Source organism: Mirounga angustirostris, unplaced genomic scaffold (genome assembly GCF_029215605.1).
Source record: "Mirounga angustirostris isolate CCGP_5_RB_7025 unplaced genomic scaffold, mMirAng1.0.hap1 SCAF_11, whole genome shotgun sequence".
NCBI lineage: Eukaryota > Metazoa > Chordata > Mammalia > Carnivora > Phocidae > Mirounga > Mirounga angustirostris.
Window position 1 is genome coordinate 58255898 of NW_026991719.1, and position 14768 is coordinate 58270665.

The window sequence follows — 14768 nt, forward strand, 5'->3', positions numbered from 1 at the left end:
TTTCTGGGGCGCCTGGGTGGCTCAGTGGGTTAAGCATCTGCCTTCGGCTCAGGTCATGATCCCAGGGTCCTGGGATCGAACCCCGCATCGGGCTCCCTGCTCCACGGGGAGTCTGCTTCTCCATCTGCCTCTGCCTGCCGCTCCCCCTGCTTGTGCGTGCTCTCTCTCTCTCTCTGTCAAATAAATAAAATCTTTTAAATAAATAAAATAAAAGACCAACGACGTTTCTGAAGGGATGCCCCCCTGAGCCTTAGGTAGAGGTCCAGCATGTTCAGAAGGGATACTAGAAGGCACAGGCCAGCCCCAGCATAGCTTCTTCCGAGCCAGGCAGCATCCTGAGCACTTGGCAGATATTCACTCATTCGATCCACACAACAACCTTATGTATAGGTACTTTCATTATCTCCTGAAGGAATTATATAGGTTAGAAACTACAAATTACACAACAGATATATTGATTAGAAATTGAAGCTCGGAGGCGTTAAGTGACTTGCCCAAGGCACGCAGGTGAGACTGAGACTCGAGCCCAGGCCGTTGGGCTTCCGAATCTGTCTTCCTAGCTGCTATGCTAAGCTGCCAGCACGAGGGAGCTAAGACAGTCAGGCCCCCTTTGCCCTCCCCCCACTAGCTGGGCTAAGACTGGACTTCAGTGTCTACTAAGAATTAGCGGATGGTTTTCAACCTGGAGAGATTGCAAATACTATCTATCAGTGCCTGGGCTCCACGCCTGAGAAAGTCTGGTTCAGTTGGCCTGAGATGAAGTCCAGCCTGTGGGGAATGCGGAGGGCAGGGTGAGCAGCAGTTTGGGGGAAGCTCCTCAATGTAGGAACCCACAGCATCTCTCCCATCCTAACAAACATCTACCTCCCAGCTCTGCCGCGTCCTCCAGTTATGGCCCTATCTCTTCCCTCTCGAACTACAGCCAGACTTGCTGAGAGGTGTCTCCACTCCGCTCCCACTTCCCTCCTTAACCTGCTGTGGGCTGGCCTCCAGGAAGCCAGCCTTGCCAAGGTTACCCTTTCGGTGTTGACGCAGCGAGCCTTCACTGCTTGGGCCTCAGCCTCCTGAAATCCTTGAATGATGACATCAACAGTCCTTGCTTCTAGAAACTAACCCTCTCCCAGCTCTGCGAACACAATGCATTCTCCTTGTCTGGGAGTTTCATCCATCTTTTTAGATGGCTTTTTGTAATAAGCCATACAAATATGTTCTGAAGATGGGGCCTCCAGAGACCCTCAGGCCTGCCGCTGCCCTCGAGGAGTTGAGAGTCTTGTCAGTACCAGAGGTGCTCAGCGCCCTTGGGGGCAACAAGGTGGTTCCTCCGGGAGAAGCGCTGCCTCCTTCCCTCAAGCTGCTTCCCCGTCTCTCCACATCTCTTGCAAAAATGAGAAAGAGAACAAAACTTTGGCAAGGTCTCTTTTCATCCTGTGAGCGAGAACCCAGGCTGCCTCCCTTCCGTTTAGAAGACGGTTGGTTACTGGGACAAGGTGTGGTTTGTTTGCCTGTGTTCGTTTTGCCAGTTTGGTCATGGAGTCCCTTTGTAATGGGCTTCTGGGACAGGTGACTTGTTTCCCAGGTCCTCATCCTTCTAAATACACAGAAACGACTTTGAACAAGATCTTTTTTGAGGAAGGGAGAGAGAGCGCACGTAGTGGGCAAGGGACAAAGGGAGAAGGAGAGAGAGAGAACCCCAAGCAGGCTCCCACAACCCTGAGATCATGACCCAAGCCGAAATCAAGGGTTGGACCTTCAACTGACTGAGCCACCCAGGCGCCCGTGAACAAGATAGGTTTTAAATGGCTTAAAACCAACGATTCTCTCATGCTTTGTGCCCTGAGAGATAGACTTTGCTAGAATCTGCCCTACGGTGGCGGGGGGGGGGGGGGGAAGCAGTGAAGGAGACCAGCGGGATTCTCCACCTGATGCCGCGGAGAGCAAGGTTGGACACCGAATCTCACGATTCTCCAGCTGTTGGACATTGGAAGGGCCTCTTTCCCTCTCTGAGCCTCGGCTTTCTCCCCTGTTCTGGGACGCGCCATCCTTACTCCTGCACCTCTAGGGAGGATGCTGCGAGATCACCTCTCCGTGCCATAGGCATGATCGTCGGCCAGAGTAGGCACTCACTGAGAGTTGAGGAAACCGAATTGAATTGCATTCAACCGTGGTGCACAGACTCGTTCCGGGCCAAGAGAGAAAGTGTGTGTGTGCAAGAGAGACTTGCAAAAAACAAGGCCTATCTCTGTGTACGTCTCTCCTCTGGGAAGGAAGGGGCCCACATAGTGACAATAGACCAGGGGCGCTGACTCAGACAGCCAGTTCCTGCCCACTTCCCCTCACTGCAGGCCAGCGGCTGGGCCGAATGGGAGGTCAGCCCTCTGTGGGGCTCTGACTCGGGCCTCTGGCTGAGAACCTTTCCTAGAGAAAGACAAGACCAGTTGGCAGGCGCTCCTCCCTGGTCTGCCGTGACGGGACCCCCTGGACCAGTGTGGCCGTGGGCAGGCGGTGGGGGCAGAAGGAAGCAGGAGAGAGAGGAACCTCACTTGTCGAATCCAGCCTTGCTCTCCCTGGGCTGCGGAGCCCAGGGGCCAACTCCACAGGCAGCAGAGCATGTGACCGATGGGGCCAAACTGACCCAGCCGGGGTGCAGGGGAACGGGGTTCGGGAAGAGTCCCTGGGTCCCACACTGAGGAGCCTGGGGACGGGGCTTGGAAGAGTGTGGAACCCCTTGGCCCCCCTGCCCGCAGTGTGGGCCCACAACACACTTCTCCCTCGCATGACGATTTGCTGGATGTGGCGTCTTGGTCATCCACACCACTAGGATGGACAGAGCCGAGTCTGTCACCCTCTTCTGGAGCCGGGGAGGTGAGTCGCTGGAGGAGGAGGGTCGCATGCTCGGTGGAGGGGTGAAGGGAAGGAATTGGGGCCCGTGGAGGAGGAGGGGCTTCCTGCACTTGGAGCTATCCTGAGGCAGCCTGGGCCGTCTTGGGGTAAAGTGGGTTCCCCTAGGACTAGAGGCATGCCAGGAGGGGCGGCGCGACCACTGGGCCGAGGCGCTGTAAAAGGAATTCAAATTTGGGTGGCTCTGGAGGAGGAGAGGGTGGATGTGATCACATCCCAACCCTGATGATCTGGGATTCTAAAGGGATATAAGAGTGACCGAGGAGACATTAGTGCGTGCGTAAGAGATCCCGTATCGCTCATTTTCTACAAATCGACTTTGCGTACTTTCTGCTCATTCGGATGGGGGGAGATGCCCTCTCGGTCAGTCTTGGGGCTCTACCCACCTCCTGGACTCCTGCTGAAATGCGGATTTTGTGTGTGTGTGTGTGTGCAATACCAAAGCATGGGGGCAGGGAGGGGCCGGAAAGAGATGCCTATCACCGGTCATCGTTCACACAGGTTACTAGCCAGGGACCCAGTGCCTTCTAATCCCAGTGCCAGCCAGATCTCCTGGCAGTAGGGTGGAAGAGAGTTCAGAGTCCCGAGGCGCACCAGCCTCCCCGCTCTGGCTTGGGTGAAGAGGATAAGCCTGGATAGGAGAGGTGACGCTGCAGTTGCCCGCCCTTGGAAATGTCCTGGAGGTAGCCTGTGGATAAGAAGGGACTTTCTAGCAGCCTCTCCATAGGCTGTCTTGGAAAGGAGTGAGGGGTCTGTGGGTCTCTGGACAGGTTGCCTTTCTCAGTCACCAGGCAGGCCCTTGGGAAGACAAGGCTGGCTTTCCTCTTCTGAGAAGGAGGGGGGAAAAGGCCCTCCCCTCCTCCCCGCCTCCCCCCCCCCCCCCCCCCGGGATGCAGGCCCGGCCCCACCCTGCAGTGGGCTCCCTCCTCCCGCCTCCACAGCCACCTCCCTGGCACCCTGTCTCTCTCCCTCCTGCTGGGCTCCCTGCTTCCCCTCTTGCCCCCCTCCAGCCATTGTCCACTCTGTGGCCAGGGCGCAACTTTATAAAACGCACCCGGCCATTCCAGATCCTCCCATGGCTGCCCATTGTCCACTGGTGAGAGTGCAGATTTCTCTCTCTTCTCTTTTGCTTTTCTTGCTACTCTCTAAAAACAGAGCAGCGATAACATCATTTCTCGCTAACACAGCTCTGACATTTCATAAATCTCTGTCCCAGACAACTGGAAAGGGCTATATTTAACCTTCTGCCTTGTAGCTTTTAATGGAGGGACTTGCTTCAGGCGCTGCCTTCTAACGCCACAGGAGACCAGAACCTTTTCTTTGTTCTCTGCAGGCCAGAGCCGGCCTCTGCTTTCAGCGGGATGATGCAGGCTGCTTGGCCTCAGAACACCCGCCCTCCTCTCTCTCTCTCTCCAGGTGAAGGAGGTCCCCGTCCTACCCCCCGGAGTGTGCCCCCTCACCTTTCTTATCTGCAAATACTTGAAAGACTCCTTCTGAACCCCATAGCTGGAGAAGTGGGACAGCAGGTGAGCACAGGAATAGGACGGAGGACAGGGCCAGGAGGTGTGGGCCGGGCTAGGGAAGAGAGAGCCAGGAGGAAAAAAGTATCGTCAGGGGTCTAGTTGTGGCCGGGGCCAGAGGAAGTCATGCTAAGTAATGTGCCAGGCCCTGTACACAAAGCTTTGCGCGTCTTGCCTCGTGTGACCCTCGCAGCAAACCTATAGGAGGCAGGTGCTATCCTTACCCACGTCGGACTCCACTGAGGAGACTGGGGCTCAGAGCAGTTCGGCGACTTACCCCAAGTCACATCCAGCTTGAAAGCGACACAGCCTCCAGCTCTGCCCTGAGCTGTGGAGCCCAGCCCAGTAGAGGAGGTGCTCTGATGGTCCGGGGGGGCTGCTTCCCACCTCTGCTTCCATATTCTGCTCTCCTCCGCCTTGCGGACGGCAGCTCCCGGGACCAGTCACCTTAAACAAGGAGCCGTAGAGTTCCTTTCGCTCCGTCTGTGCCCTGCACACCCAGGGTCCTGCCCCTGTCGCAGCCCCACCCTTGCTGCTCTCTCTCCCACAGTGCGGGGAATGACAGTCACCGCAAGCACTGGCCGGGAAGCCTTCGCTGGGCCGACAAAGGGGCAGCTCCATCGAAGGGACCTGCCCCAGAGCCAAGGAGTGGTAACAGAGTGGTAATGACAGCCACGTTTGTAGGGCACTTTATTGTTTACCCAAGTGCTTTCCTAGTCAGCAGTCGTAGGGAAGGGAACTCCAAGGTGATCTTAATGGTACACGGTACAGCTTTAAAGAACATTGAATTACGTGGCGAGAAAATGATTCACGCGCCCTGCTCTTCTTGCACCTCTGTAATGCGTGCTAATCTTCCTTTGGAACAGAGCTAGAGCAGGTCTCGGGCCCGAAGCCACTGACACGCAGTGATATCTACATAGCATTTAATTACTCTGCTCGGTTTCCACGGTATTTATTTTTACAGTGACTTTCTCTCTGGGGCAAGTGAAACTCCTTCTGTGTTGCTGTTTGGTTGCCAGAGACAATTTCCTCTCGTAGAAATTTACTTAAGCAAAAGACCTTGCTGTCGAGAAAAAGATGAAGTGAATCATGAGCAGGGCTGGCGGTGCCCAGATAGGGCAAAGCTCGCCCAAGTGGTACCTACATGGCGGAAGCTTGGGCACCGTTGGAACGTGGCAGTCGATCAGCACCAAGTTCCTCGAAGGCCCTGCGCGGTCTGCCCCTACTAGTGTTCTGGACGTCGTTGTCCCTTACTCCCCTCCCTCCCCCACACTATGCTCTTCCAAGCCTGCCAAGCCTTTGGGCGTGCTGTGCCCTCTGCAAAGGCTCCCCCGCATCCCTTGTCTGCCCATCAAACACAGACTCGTTCTTCAAGACTCAGTGTACATGCTACCTCCTCTAGGAAGCTGTCCTTTAAGCTAAGCACGAGGCTCATTTCTTTCTCTATTATACTGTCTCTCCCGTGGCTATAATTATTTGTTTATAAGCCGACCTCTTCAACCCTATTGGTTCCAAATGCATTTTATAAGAAAAACTTAGAGAGGGAGGGGGTGGGGGAGGGGATACAAATGTGACTCCGAGTGAGGCCTGTGCACAGTGATTGGGCCCTGGGGACTGTCACAGCTCCTGGGATCACTTGGAATCGAGGCTTTCCAGATGCCAAACCAGAGCCTACACAGGCCACAAAGCCTGTCTGGGGACTGCTGCCTGGGGGGAGGGGGGGCTCTTGCAGGTCCCATGTATTGGGGTGCCTTTGAGATTAACACCTAGGATCTAGGGACACCTGCGTGGCTCAGTCGGTTAAGCATCTGCCTTCGGCTCAGGGCATGATCCCGGGGTCCTGGGATCGAGCCCCTTGTCGGGCTCCCTGCTCAGGGGGGAGCCTGCTTCTCTCTCGCCCTCTGCCCCTCCCCCCTCATTCTCTCTCTCTCTCTCTTTCTCTCAAATAAATAAATAAAACCTTAAAAAAAAACCCACCTAGAATCTAAACGAAGGAGGCAGTATTGGTTCAAGGGAAAAGCTGGGCTGTGACGCTGTCCTAACAACAGCCTCAGCTCATCCCACGAGAAGCTCTGGAACTGGATTGGTCCTTCAGGGTTGTTCTGAGTCAGGGTGAGGAGACCAGGTACCAGATGCAGGCTGCCCCCGGGCACGGCCCATGGCCCTGGGCGAGGCAGCACTCCTCTGAGGAGGTGGCTGGGCAGGGCCCAAAGAGGACTGGCAGCCAGCAGCAGTCGGTCCTGGGGGAACCTGGGGGGACATCACCGTGTCCACCACAAGAGCCTCGTCAGCGCCCCCTGCTCTGAGGCTTCAGTGCTGGGGAGGCGGGGAGAAGAGATCAGTGATTTGCAGGGCAGAGTGTGGCGGTCAAGACTTGGTGACTGGAAGAGCCTACTAAACATTTGTGAAAAGAATAAATGGCTGAGGGGCGCCTGGGTGGCGCAGTCGGTTAAGCGTCCGACTCTCGGTTTCAGCTCAGGTTGTGATCTCAGGGTCGTGAGATCGAGCCCCTCGTTGGGCTTTGTGCTCGGCGCAGAGTCCGCTTCAGATTTTCTCCCTCCTTCTCCCTCTGCCCTTCCCACTCGTGCTCTCTCTCCCTCCCTCTCTCTCTCAAATAAATAAAAATAAATCTTTTTTTTTTTTTTTAAAGGAATAAGTGGCTGAATGTGATGTTCTAGGCACTGTGCTTAGAGGCAGGGAGCCAGAGACAAGTCACAGGGAACTTCTGGTATAACCGGGATAATAGATAGGTAAAGAGACTCTTCCAGAACATTGTGGTAAGTGCTACAATGTCTACTGCAGACCGTGTGTCCACACCACTTTGTTCTTGCTTCTCTTGGAGGCCTTATCATAGGACCCTTCTAACAACCCTCTAGGGCATGATTTATTGCCCTCACTCTACATATGTGACAACTAAGATCCGGGGCTTCACTTAAATATCAACCGCTGGTCAGAATCCCCCGAGCCAGGCCGGCCCCCTGAACGGTCAAGCCCCACAGCCCGTGCCCTCTCTGCCCTATGCCACCCAGCCCCTCTCAAAGCCATGTGCAGTCCTTTGCACTTGGCAAAGTGCTTATTACATATATTTCGCCTTGTCATAGCCCTGTGAGGGAGCAAAATTAAGGTGTCAGAAGAAAGTAGGCTTTTACCTTTATTTTCTTAACCTGCCTGCTATGCTTTCAGAAATAGATATATTCTGATCATATTTATAACAGTGACATTCTTTTTTATTCTGCTTCTCTTTTTTTCCCTACACATTCTTAACCACCTGTGAAATTCTGCCATTACACTCATCTGTTCTTCCATATCTTGTCTCAAAAGTGAGAAAATTGTGATCAAAACCCAGTTAGTTCCTTTTGAGCTGTGAGGGGGGAAATGGGTTGCGTTTTTTTTTTAAATTTCAATCTCACTCAAAAAGGCAAAACTTTACTGATTTGAAACATTAAAATGTATGAAGCCAAGAGTATCTCTGATTTTATGTGTGATTAATACTCTAGGAGAGGTTTTTTTTTGGGGGGGGGAATTGTATAGGCTGAATAAAGGGCCATTTAGAAGCAACTAAAAATTACCCTTGAGGAGCTGGGTCTTGAGAAAGGCAAGCTGCCCCTTGTCCCCTCCCCACCCCTAGGCTGGACCCTCTCCCCACCTTTGTGTCCACCCTCCTCCTCAAACTCTAGGCCCAGTCTCTTTCTTCTCTTCATTCCCCACCTACAAGATTTCCTGTCAACTGTCAGTACTGGCCCCATTTGAGGCTGTACCAAAAGAATTCTAGCATCTCTCCAGATGAGTTCCATTGTGGTCCGTCTGGTCCAGGAGTTCTCGTAAAGCAAAGCTTTTCTCCAGAGTTTCCCCAGCAGAAGCTATCATACTGTAGAAACCCAACAATGGCTCTATGTTCCAGAGGAGAAAAGTCTCCATATGTCCCCAGAGAGAATTATAATGTACACACTCTCTGTCCGTGCTCAGCGTGCCTTCATTTGCCATCACTCACATAACTATAATTAAAATTTCCTCTCTCTTGGGACGCCTGGGTGGCTCAGTCGGTTAAGCGTCTGCCTTTGGCTCAGGTCATGATCCTGGGGTTCTGGGATTGAGCCCCACATCGGACTCCCTGCTCAGAAGGAGTCTGCTTCTCCCTCTGCCTCTGCCCCTCCCCCCTTCTTTCTCTCTCTCACTCTCTTTCTCTCTCTCTCTCTCTCAAATAGATAAATAAAATCTTAAAAAAAATCAGGGCACCTGGGTGTCTCAGTCGGTTAAGTGTCTGCCTTCAGTTCAGGTCATGATCCCAGGGTCCTGGGCTGGAATCTCCCTCTTCCTCTGTCCCTCCCCCCTGCTCATGTGCTTGCGCTCTCTCTCTCAAATAAATAAAATCTTAAAAAAAAAAAAGAAGTTAAACATCAGATTATCATATGACCCAGCAATTCCACTTCTAGGTATAGACCCAAAGGAATTGAAAACAGGACTTGAACAGATACTTGGATATGAATGTTCACGGCAGCATTATTCACAATAGCCAAACGGCTGAAACAACCCAAATGTCCATCTGTGGATGAATGAATACACAAAATATGGTATATCCTGATAACAGAGAGCCATAAAGGGGAGTGAACTTCTAATCCATGTGACAATATGGTTGAGCCTTGAAGACATTCTGCTAAGTGAAAGAAGCCAGACAGAAAAGAAAAAATGTATGCTTCCACTTATGCAAAATGTCTAGAACAGGCCAATTCATAGGGACGGAAAGTAGACTGGAAGTTACCAAGGGCTAGGAGGAGAGCGGAATGGAAAATTAGTACTTGGTGTTTCCGTTTGGAGTGATGACGAATTTTGGAAATGGATGGTTGTACAACAATGTGAATATAGTTAATGCCACTGAACTATTCATTTCCAGTGATTAAAATGGTGAAATTTATGTTATACCTAGCTTACCACGATAAAAAAAAATAGTTTAAACAAAGACATGAGAGACCAAAAGATAGGAGAGACTTTAGAAGAATGCTGGAATAAGATAAAAAAGTTGGATACAAGACTGGGTATGTCTCCAGGATAAGAAAACTGTAACCTTTGGTGCTATCTTCCTTACTGGACAGAAATAACTTTCATTTCTACCAGACAGAAGTCATTCACAACTTGCCAGCCTTCTCCGAGGTAACTTTTTACTTTACAGAGTGGACTGTAGTCCATAGCGAATAGTCAAGCAGCCTCATGGATGATACTCTCATATGTTCTTGAAAGAGTGCTCAGCCATCTTGACAGCCTTGTTGTCAAGTTTTCGATCATTTTTTAACACCTCAAATAAGACATGACCAGCCACACTCCCATGTGCGTCTCCATGAGAGAAACTTAACCTCACGTGAACTTCGAAGCCTGACTCTCACGTGGCATTTACGTCTTGGTGGCACCTTCTGTGTGGCAGCCAGCAAGGGTAGTCCCGGGCCACACATCAGTCCCCAGTTAGTTCATAATGGTGTATTACCGCCAGACCCATCTTTCAAAGCACCACTTTCATTGTATTCCTGCCGCACAGAGAATTGAAATGACTCCGGATCTAGCCCACACTTCGTAGACTGGCTCACGGAAGCCTCTGGAATCTCACCCAGATAGAGATTTGGAAAGGCGCTTTCAAGTCTCATTGCACTCAGCCCCAGCCAGGTTGGTCTGTCCCAACTTCTTGCCGTGTCTCAGACCTCTGCTCAGGCAGATACTCCACCTTTTTGTCCCCGGCCCATCTCTTATCCTGATGGGCCTATGGCAGTTTCCCAAATCACACTCATCCATGTATCACTGTCATGAATTTTGTTTGCTATCTGTGCAATTTTTTTTTTCTTAATATCTACTCTTGGGGCGCCTGGGTGGCTCAGTCGGTTGAGCATCCAACTCTTGATTTCAGCTCAGGTCATGATCTCAGGATTGTGGGATCGAGCCCCTCGTCGGGCTCTGTGCTCTGTGTGGAGTCTGCTTGTCCCTCTCCACCCCCATAAATAAATAAATAAATAAATAAATAAATAAATAAATAAATAAATAAAATCTTTAAAAAATAAAAATAGTGTACTCTTTTTTATTTAAAGATTTTATTTATTTGTCAGAGATAGAGAGAGAAAGCACAAGCAGGGGGAGTGGCAGGTGACAGGCAGAGGGAGAAGCAGGCTCCCCGCTGAGCAGGGATCCCGATGCGGGGCTCGATCCCAGGACCCTGGGATCATGACCTGAGCTGAAGGCAGACGCTTAACCATCTGAGCCACCCAGGCGTCCGAAAATAATAAAAAATTTTTACTTGCCCAACGCTGCAGGTTTGATGTGCTAATTAAAGAAAAAAGTTTATCTGTGTACCACCTGAAATCACATTTATTTCCTGCTTGATTGCGTTCTAATTGTTCGGTATGTTCGGCCTCACTTGAAGATTTTAAGCTCCTTGAGGACGAGTACCATGGCTTTGGTGTCCCTCCAGCATGCAACACCGACCTAAGCACTTGGCATGTCCCCACCATCTACCCTTTGGTTGACTCAGTGTCCCATCTTCTTTGGTAAGCTTCTCATCAGAACACCAATGGCTTTCCTTTTTATCCCTTTAGTGTGCACAGAAACATCGAAAATGTACTCCTGGTCCTCCAGGGACTGATATTCTGGCTGAGGGAATAAGGTTCTTGGTAAGGCAGGCAAACTTAGCTCCCTCTTGGCCACCTTCCTCATGTGCTACGTTGAACAAGAAGCCTCCCTTCCCCTCAGTTTCTTCACGAATGAAATGACAATAATGATACCACCTGCCTTGCCTACGTCATAAAACGCACGGGAGGCTCCAGTGAAGCAATAGTTAGGTAAGTGCTTTGTAAACGAGAAAATGATATCCATATTTTAGTCCAACGACTCCATGAAAATTAGTTCACAACACAAGATGGCCAAATAAAGAATGTCACAAGGCAGTTTCCCAAGCTCCAAATTAGTCCCTGTGGCATCAGCTCACTAATGGGCGGAAAGATTCCAGAAAGCTTGCCTGAGATGGGTCATGAGGTATGAGTGGAAGTTCAGTAAAGACTGGGAGTGGGGAGGGGTGGCCTGTCTAGGTGTGGAGGACGCGGGAAGTGAATTGAGTGAGGGAAGAAAGATGGCCAAACTTGGCAAATTAATTACCTGGGTTTCTGATAGACTTGTCTCCAAATGTAGAGGGGCAGCGTGGTATATGGAGACGAATGCAGGGGGGTGCCTGCGTGGCTCCGTCGGGTAAGCGTCTGCGTTTGGCTCAGGTCATGATCCTGGGGTCCTGGGATCGAGCCCCGAGTCAGTCGGGCTCCCTGCTTCTCCCTCTCCCTCTGCCCCCCACTTGTGCGAGCGCTCCCGCGCTCTCTCTCTCTCTTTCTCACTCTCTCGCTTGCTCTCTCAAATAAATAAATAATATCTTTAAAAACAAATAAATAAATAATTAAAAAAATTAAAAAGTTAAACCTTCCGGCTTTATCCACTAAGCTCCCAGCAAATAAAAGTATGCTCGCATTTCTAGAGATACATTTGAATTTCTCCAGTCAAATCCCGCCAGTCACCTCCAACACTGTCTCTTACTGATGTTCATTACCAAAGGAAAAAAAGCCTTTTCTTTCTTTTCTTTTCTTTCTGCTGGTCCTTTAGCTTTGAGACACGGCAAGCCATCTCATCAATTTGCGAACATTCCTTTCAAATACTTACAAATTCCGTCTCGCTCTGATAGTGCCACACCTGAGTTCTATTTTATTCCCTCGACTGTTTCCCTATTTTGATTGGAATTGATTGCTGGGAAAGACACGGGGCTCTGGCCAGGACCCCACATGGCAGTAGAGAGGGGTATCTCTGTCTAATACACAAGCAGTTACAAGTCACCTCCCGGGTAAGGGCCTCCTTATGCTGTTTTCTTCCAGGGGTAAGGTATTCTCTGGGGAGGGTGTCCCATAGGTGATTCATCTCTCCACTGATGGGTGTTGAGATTTAGTTCTTTTTTTTTTTTTTAAGATTTTTTTTTTTTAATTTATTCATGAGAGACAGAGAGAGAGAGGCAGAGGGAGAAGCAGGCTCCCAAGGAGCAGGGAGCCCGATGCGGGACTCGATCCCAGGACCCTGGGATCATGACCTGAGCCGAAGGCAGACGCTTAACCATCTGAGCCACCCAGGCGCCCGAGATTTAGTTCTTAAAATTCATTCATTATGGGCGACTGGGTGGCTTAGTCGGTTAAGCGTCTGCCTTCGGCTCAGGTCATCATCCCAGGGTCCTGGGATCGAGTCCCTCATCGGGCTCCCTGCTCCGCGGGGAGTCTGCTTCTCCCTCTACCCCTCCCCCCACCCCACCCCCCGCTCATGTGCTTGCGCTCTCTCTCGCTCTCTCTCTCTCGTGCGCACATGCACAAAGATAAATAAATAAAATCTTTTTTTAAAAAAGAAAGCAAACCACAGAAAGATACATACAGTTCTATAGAACGTATATGAAGTTGAAGAACATGCAGAACAGTGCCGTATACCGTATATCGTTTATGAGCATATACAGAGTGCCTTTGAAAGCATGCGTGTGCATCATAGATATCCAATTCAGGAGGACAGCTACCTCTGTGGGGGAGGGGAATGTGATTGAGGCACACAAGGGGCTTCAACTGAACCTGTAATATTTTATTTCCTTAAATAAAAGTTCCAGGGGGCAGCTGGGTGGCTCAGTCGGTTAAGTGTCCTACTCTTGGTTTCGGCTCGGGTCATGATCTTGGGGCCGTGAGATTGAGCCCCGAGTAGGGCTCCATGCTGAGCGTGGAGCCTGCTTAAGATTCTCTCTCTCCCTCTCCCTCTGCCCACCCCCCACCCCCCTGCTCGGGCTCGCTCTCTCTCTCTCTCTAAAAAAAAAAAAAAAATGGAAAGAAAATAAAAGAAAACGTTCTGGGGCAAATATAGGGAAATGTGTTTGTTCCTAATACTTTTCTGTGTGCTTGAAATAGTTCATCATCTAAAAAAAGAAGAAGAAAAGCAGGGCGGAGGTTCCTGCTGCTCCTTTTTACAGATGAGGAAACTGAGGCTCAGACGGGTTCACAGCCCAGCCCCTCTTGGAACCCACCCTTTTGTCCAGGGGCACCATAGAGGTACATCAGAGAGACCTATAACCTCTATGGGAAGAAATCTTGCACCCCGATTCACTGAGAATCCCCTTCTTTCCCAGACTCCAGGATAAGTCCTTGGAACGGATTTATGATTCTTGGCTTCGAAGCCCAAGAGGAGGATCACTGAATTTTCTCAATTGTCACTGTAATGCTGGTGCCTGCCTGGCTGTCTGGGGCTTCTGGGTGCACTCGAACCAAGTGCGATGAGTGCTTGGGGCAAAGGTCAGATCCAAATCTGGTGTGGCAATGGCCTTTACCATGAGCCCACCATTGCAACATGGGTACGGTGAGAAGCAACAGCATTGCAAAGTGCTTTCTGGAACTGCACCACCTCTGGCCCGCAGCTTTACCCTGATGAGGCGACACAATGGGACCATCAGACCTTATCAGCAGCATTTGGCCTAAAACAGAAACTAGGAGGGGTAGGAAGGGCGGTCCTCGGTGCCTGGCCCTGTTGCCATGGTCCCCAAGCACTTTTTGCTTATTGTTTCTTTCAGTCATTTGTGACATCCATTAGCAAGCAGGATCGAGAGACTCTCTGAGGCAGACCAGGAAGAGAGTGGTTAACAGCGAAGATAAGACAGAGTAGGGAAGTAATTAAACAAACAAAAAGTGTGGGCGGCAAGAATCCGGTGCCTAGAAACAGGAGGCCCAGAAAACAGGGTTTTTTTTAAGGAATCTTCTTGAGATGTCAGAGACTGAGGTGGCTGGGTCAGAATTAGCTAAGAAGTACCCATTATGGAGCTGCCATATGTTACAAGAACAGCAACTCTGTGCCCTGGATTTTCCAGAAAAGTCCTAGTTTCGAGTATTTGGTTCTGTTTGTCAGACCAAGAATCCTGTTTTGAGATTCAGAAAATAAGGTCACTGTGGTTATAGAAGCTCTATAAGTCATGCAGGAAAGGCTGATTTAGAGTTCACTCTGCCCTGGCTAGTTGGCAGGGAATCCCCACAGGGCCTGCCCCTGGGTCCCAAAGGCCCAAGCAAAGTGGCCCCCTATACAGCCAAGAAAGTGCCTCTGGACTCTGTGCCCCTCCACACCCCTAAAGCCCTCCAGGGCGGGTGTAAGCAAGAAAAGCATAGGTTTTGACCCCCACACCCTGAGTTTCAACATGCCCTGCATTAACTCCATCAACTTGGGCAACATTCTGAGCCTCAATTTCCTCCTCTGTAAAGTGAGAACAATACCCATAACAGAGGGTTTTTCTAAGCGTCAAATGAGGTGTTAACCTTTCAAGCCCATACAAAT

At 50.6% G+C, this 14768-nt stretch overlaps 1 protein-coding gene across 4 annotated transcripts in view; it reads left to right on the forward strand.

Moving 5' to 3' along the window:
* Positions 1–14768, forward strand: part of LOC123847676 (NHS-like protein 2) — a 120000-nt gene that overhangs the window by 50768 nt on the left and 54464 nt on the right. For 2 of the 4 annotated variants that reach the window (XM_064574246.1, XM_064574248.1), the window contains exon 1: positions 1907–2862. The exons of 1 other annotated variant lie outside the window; for it this stretch is intronic. In XM_064574246.1, coding sequence (XP_064430316.1) covers positions 2820–2862 — 43 coding nt within the window. In that variant the 5' untranslated portion in view covers positions 1907–2819. Of the gene's footprint in view, positions 1–1905; positions 2863–14768 lie in introns of those variants that run through there. One more of the 4 variants, XM_045879485.3, reaches the window with a different exon arrangement.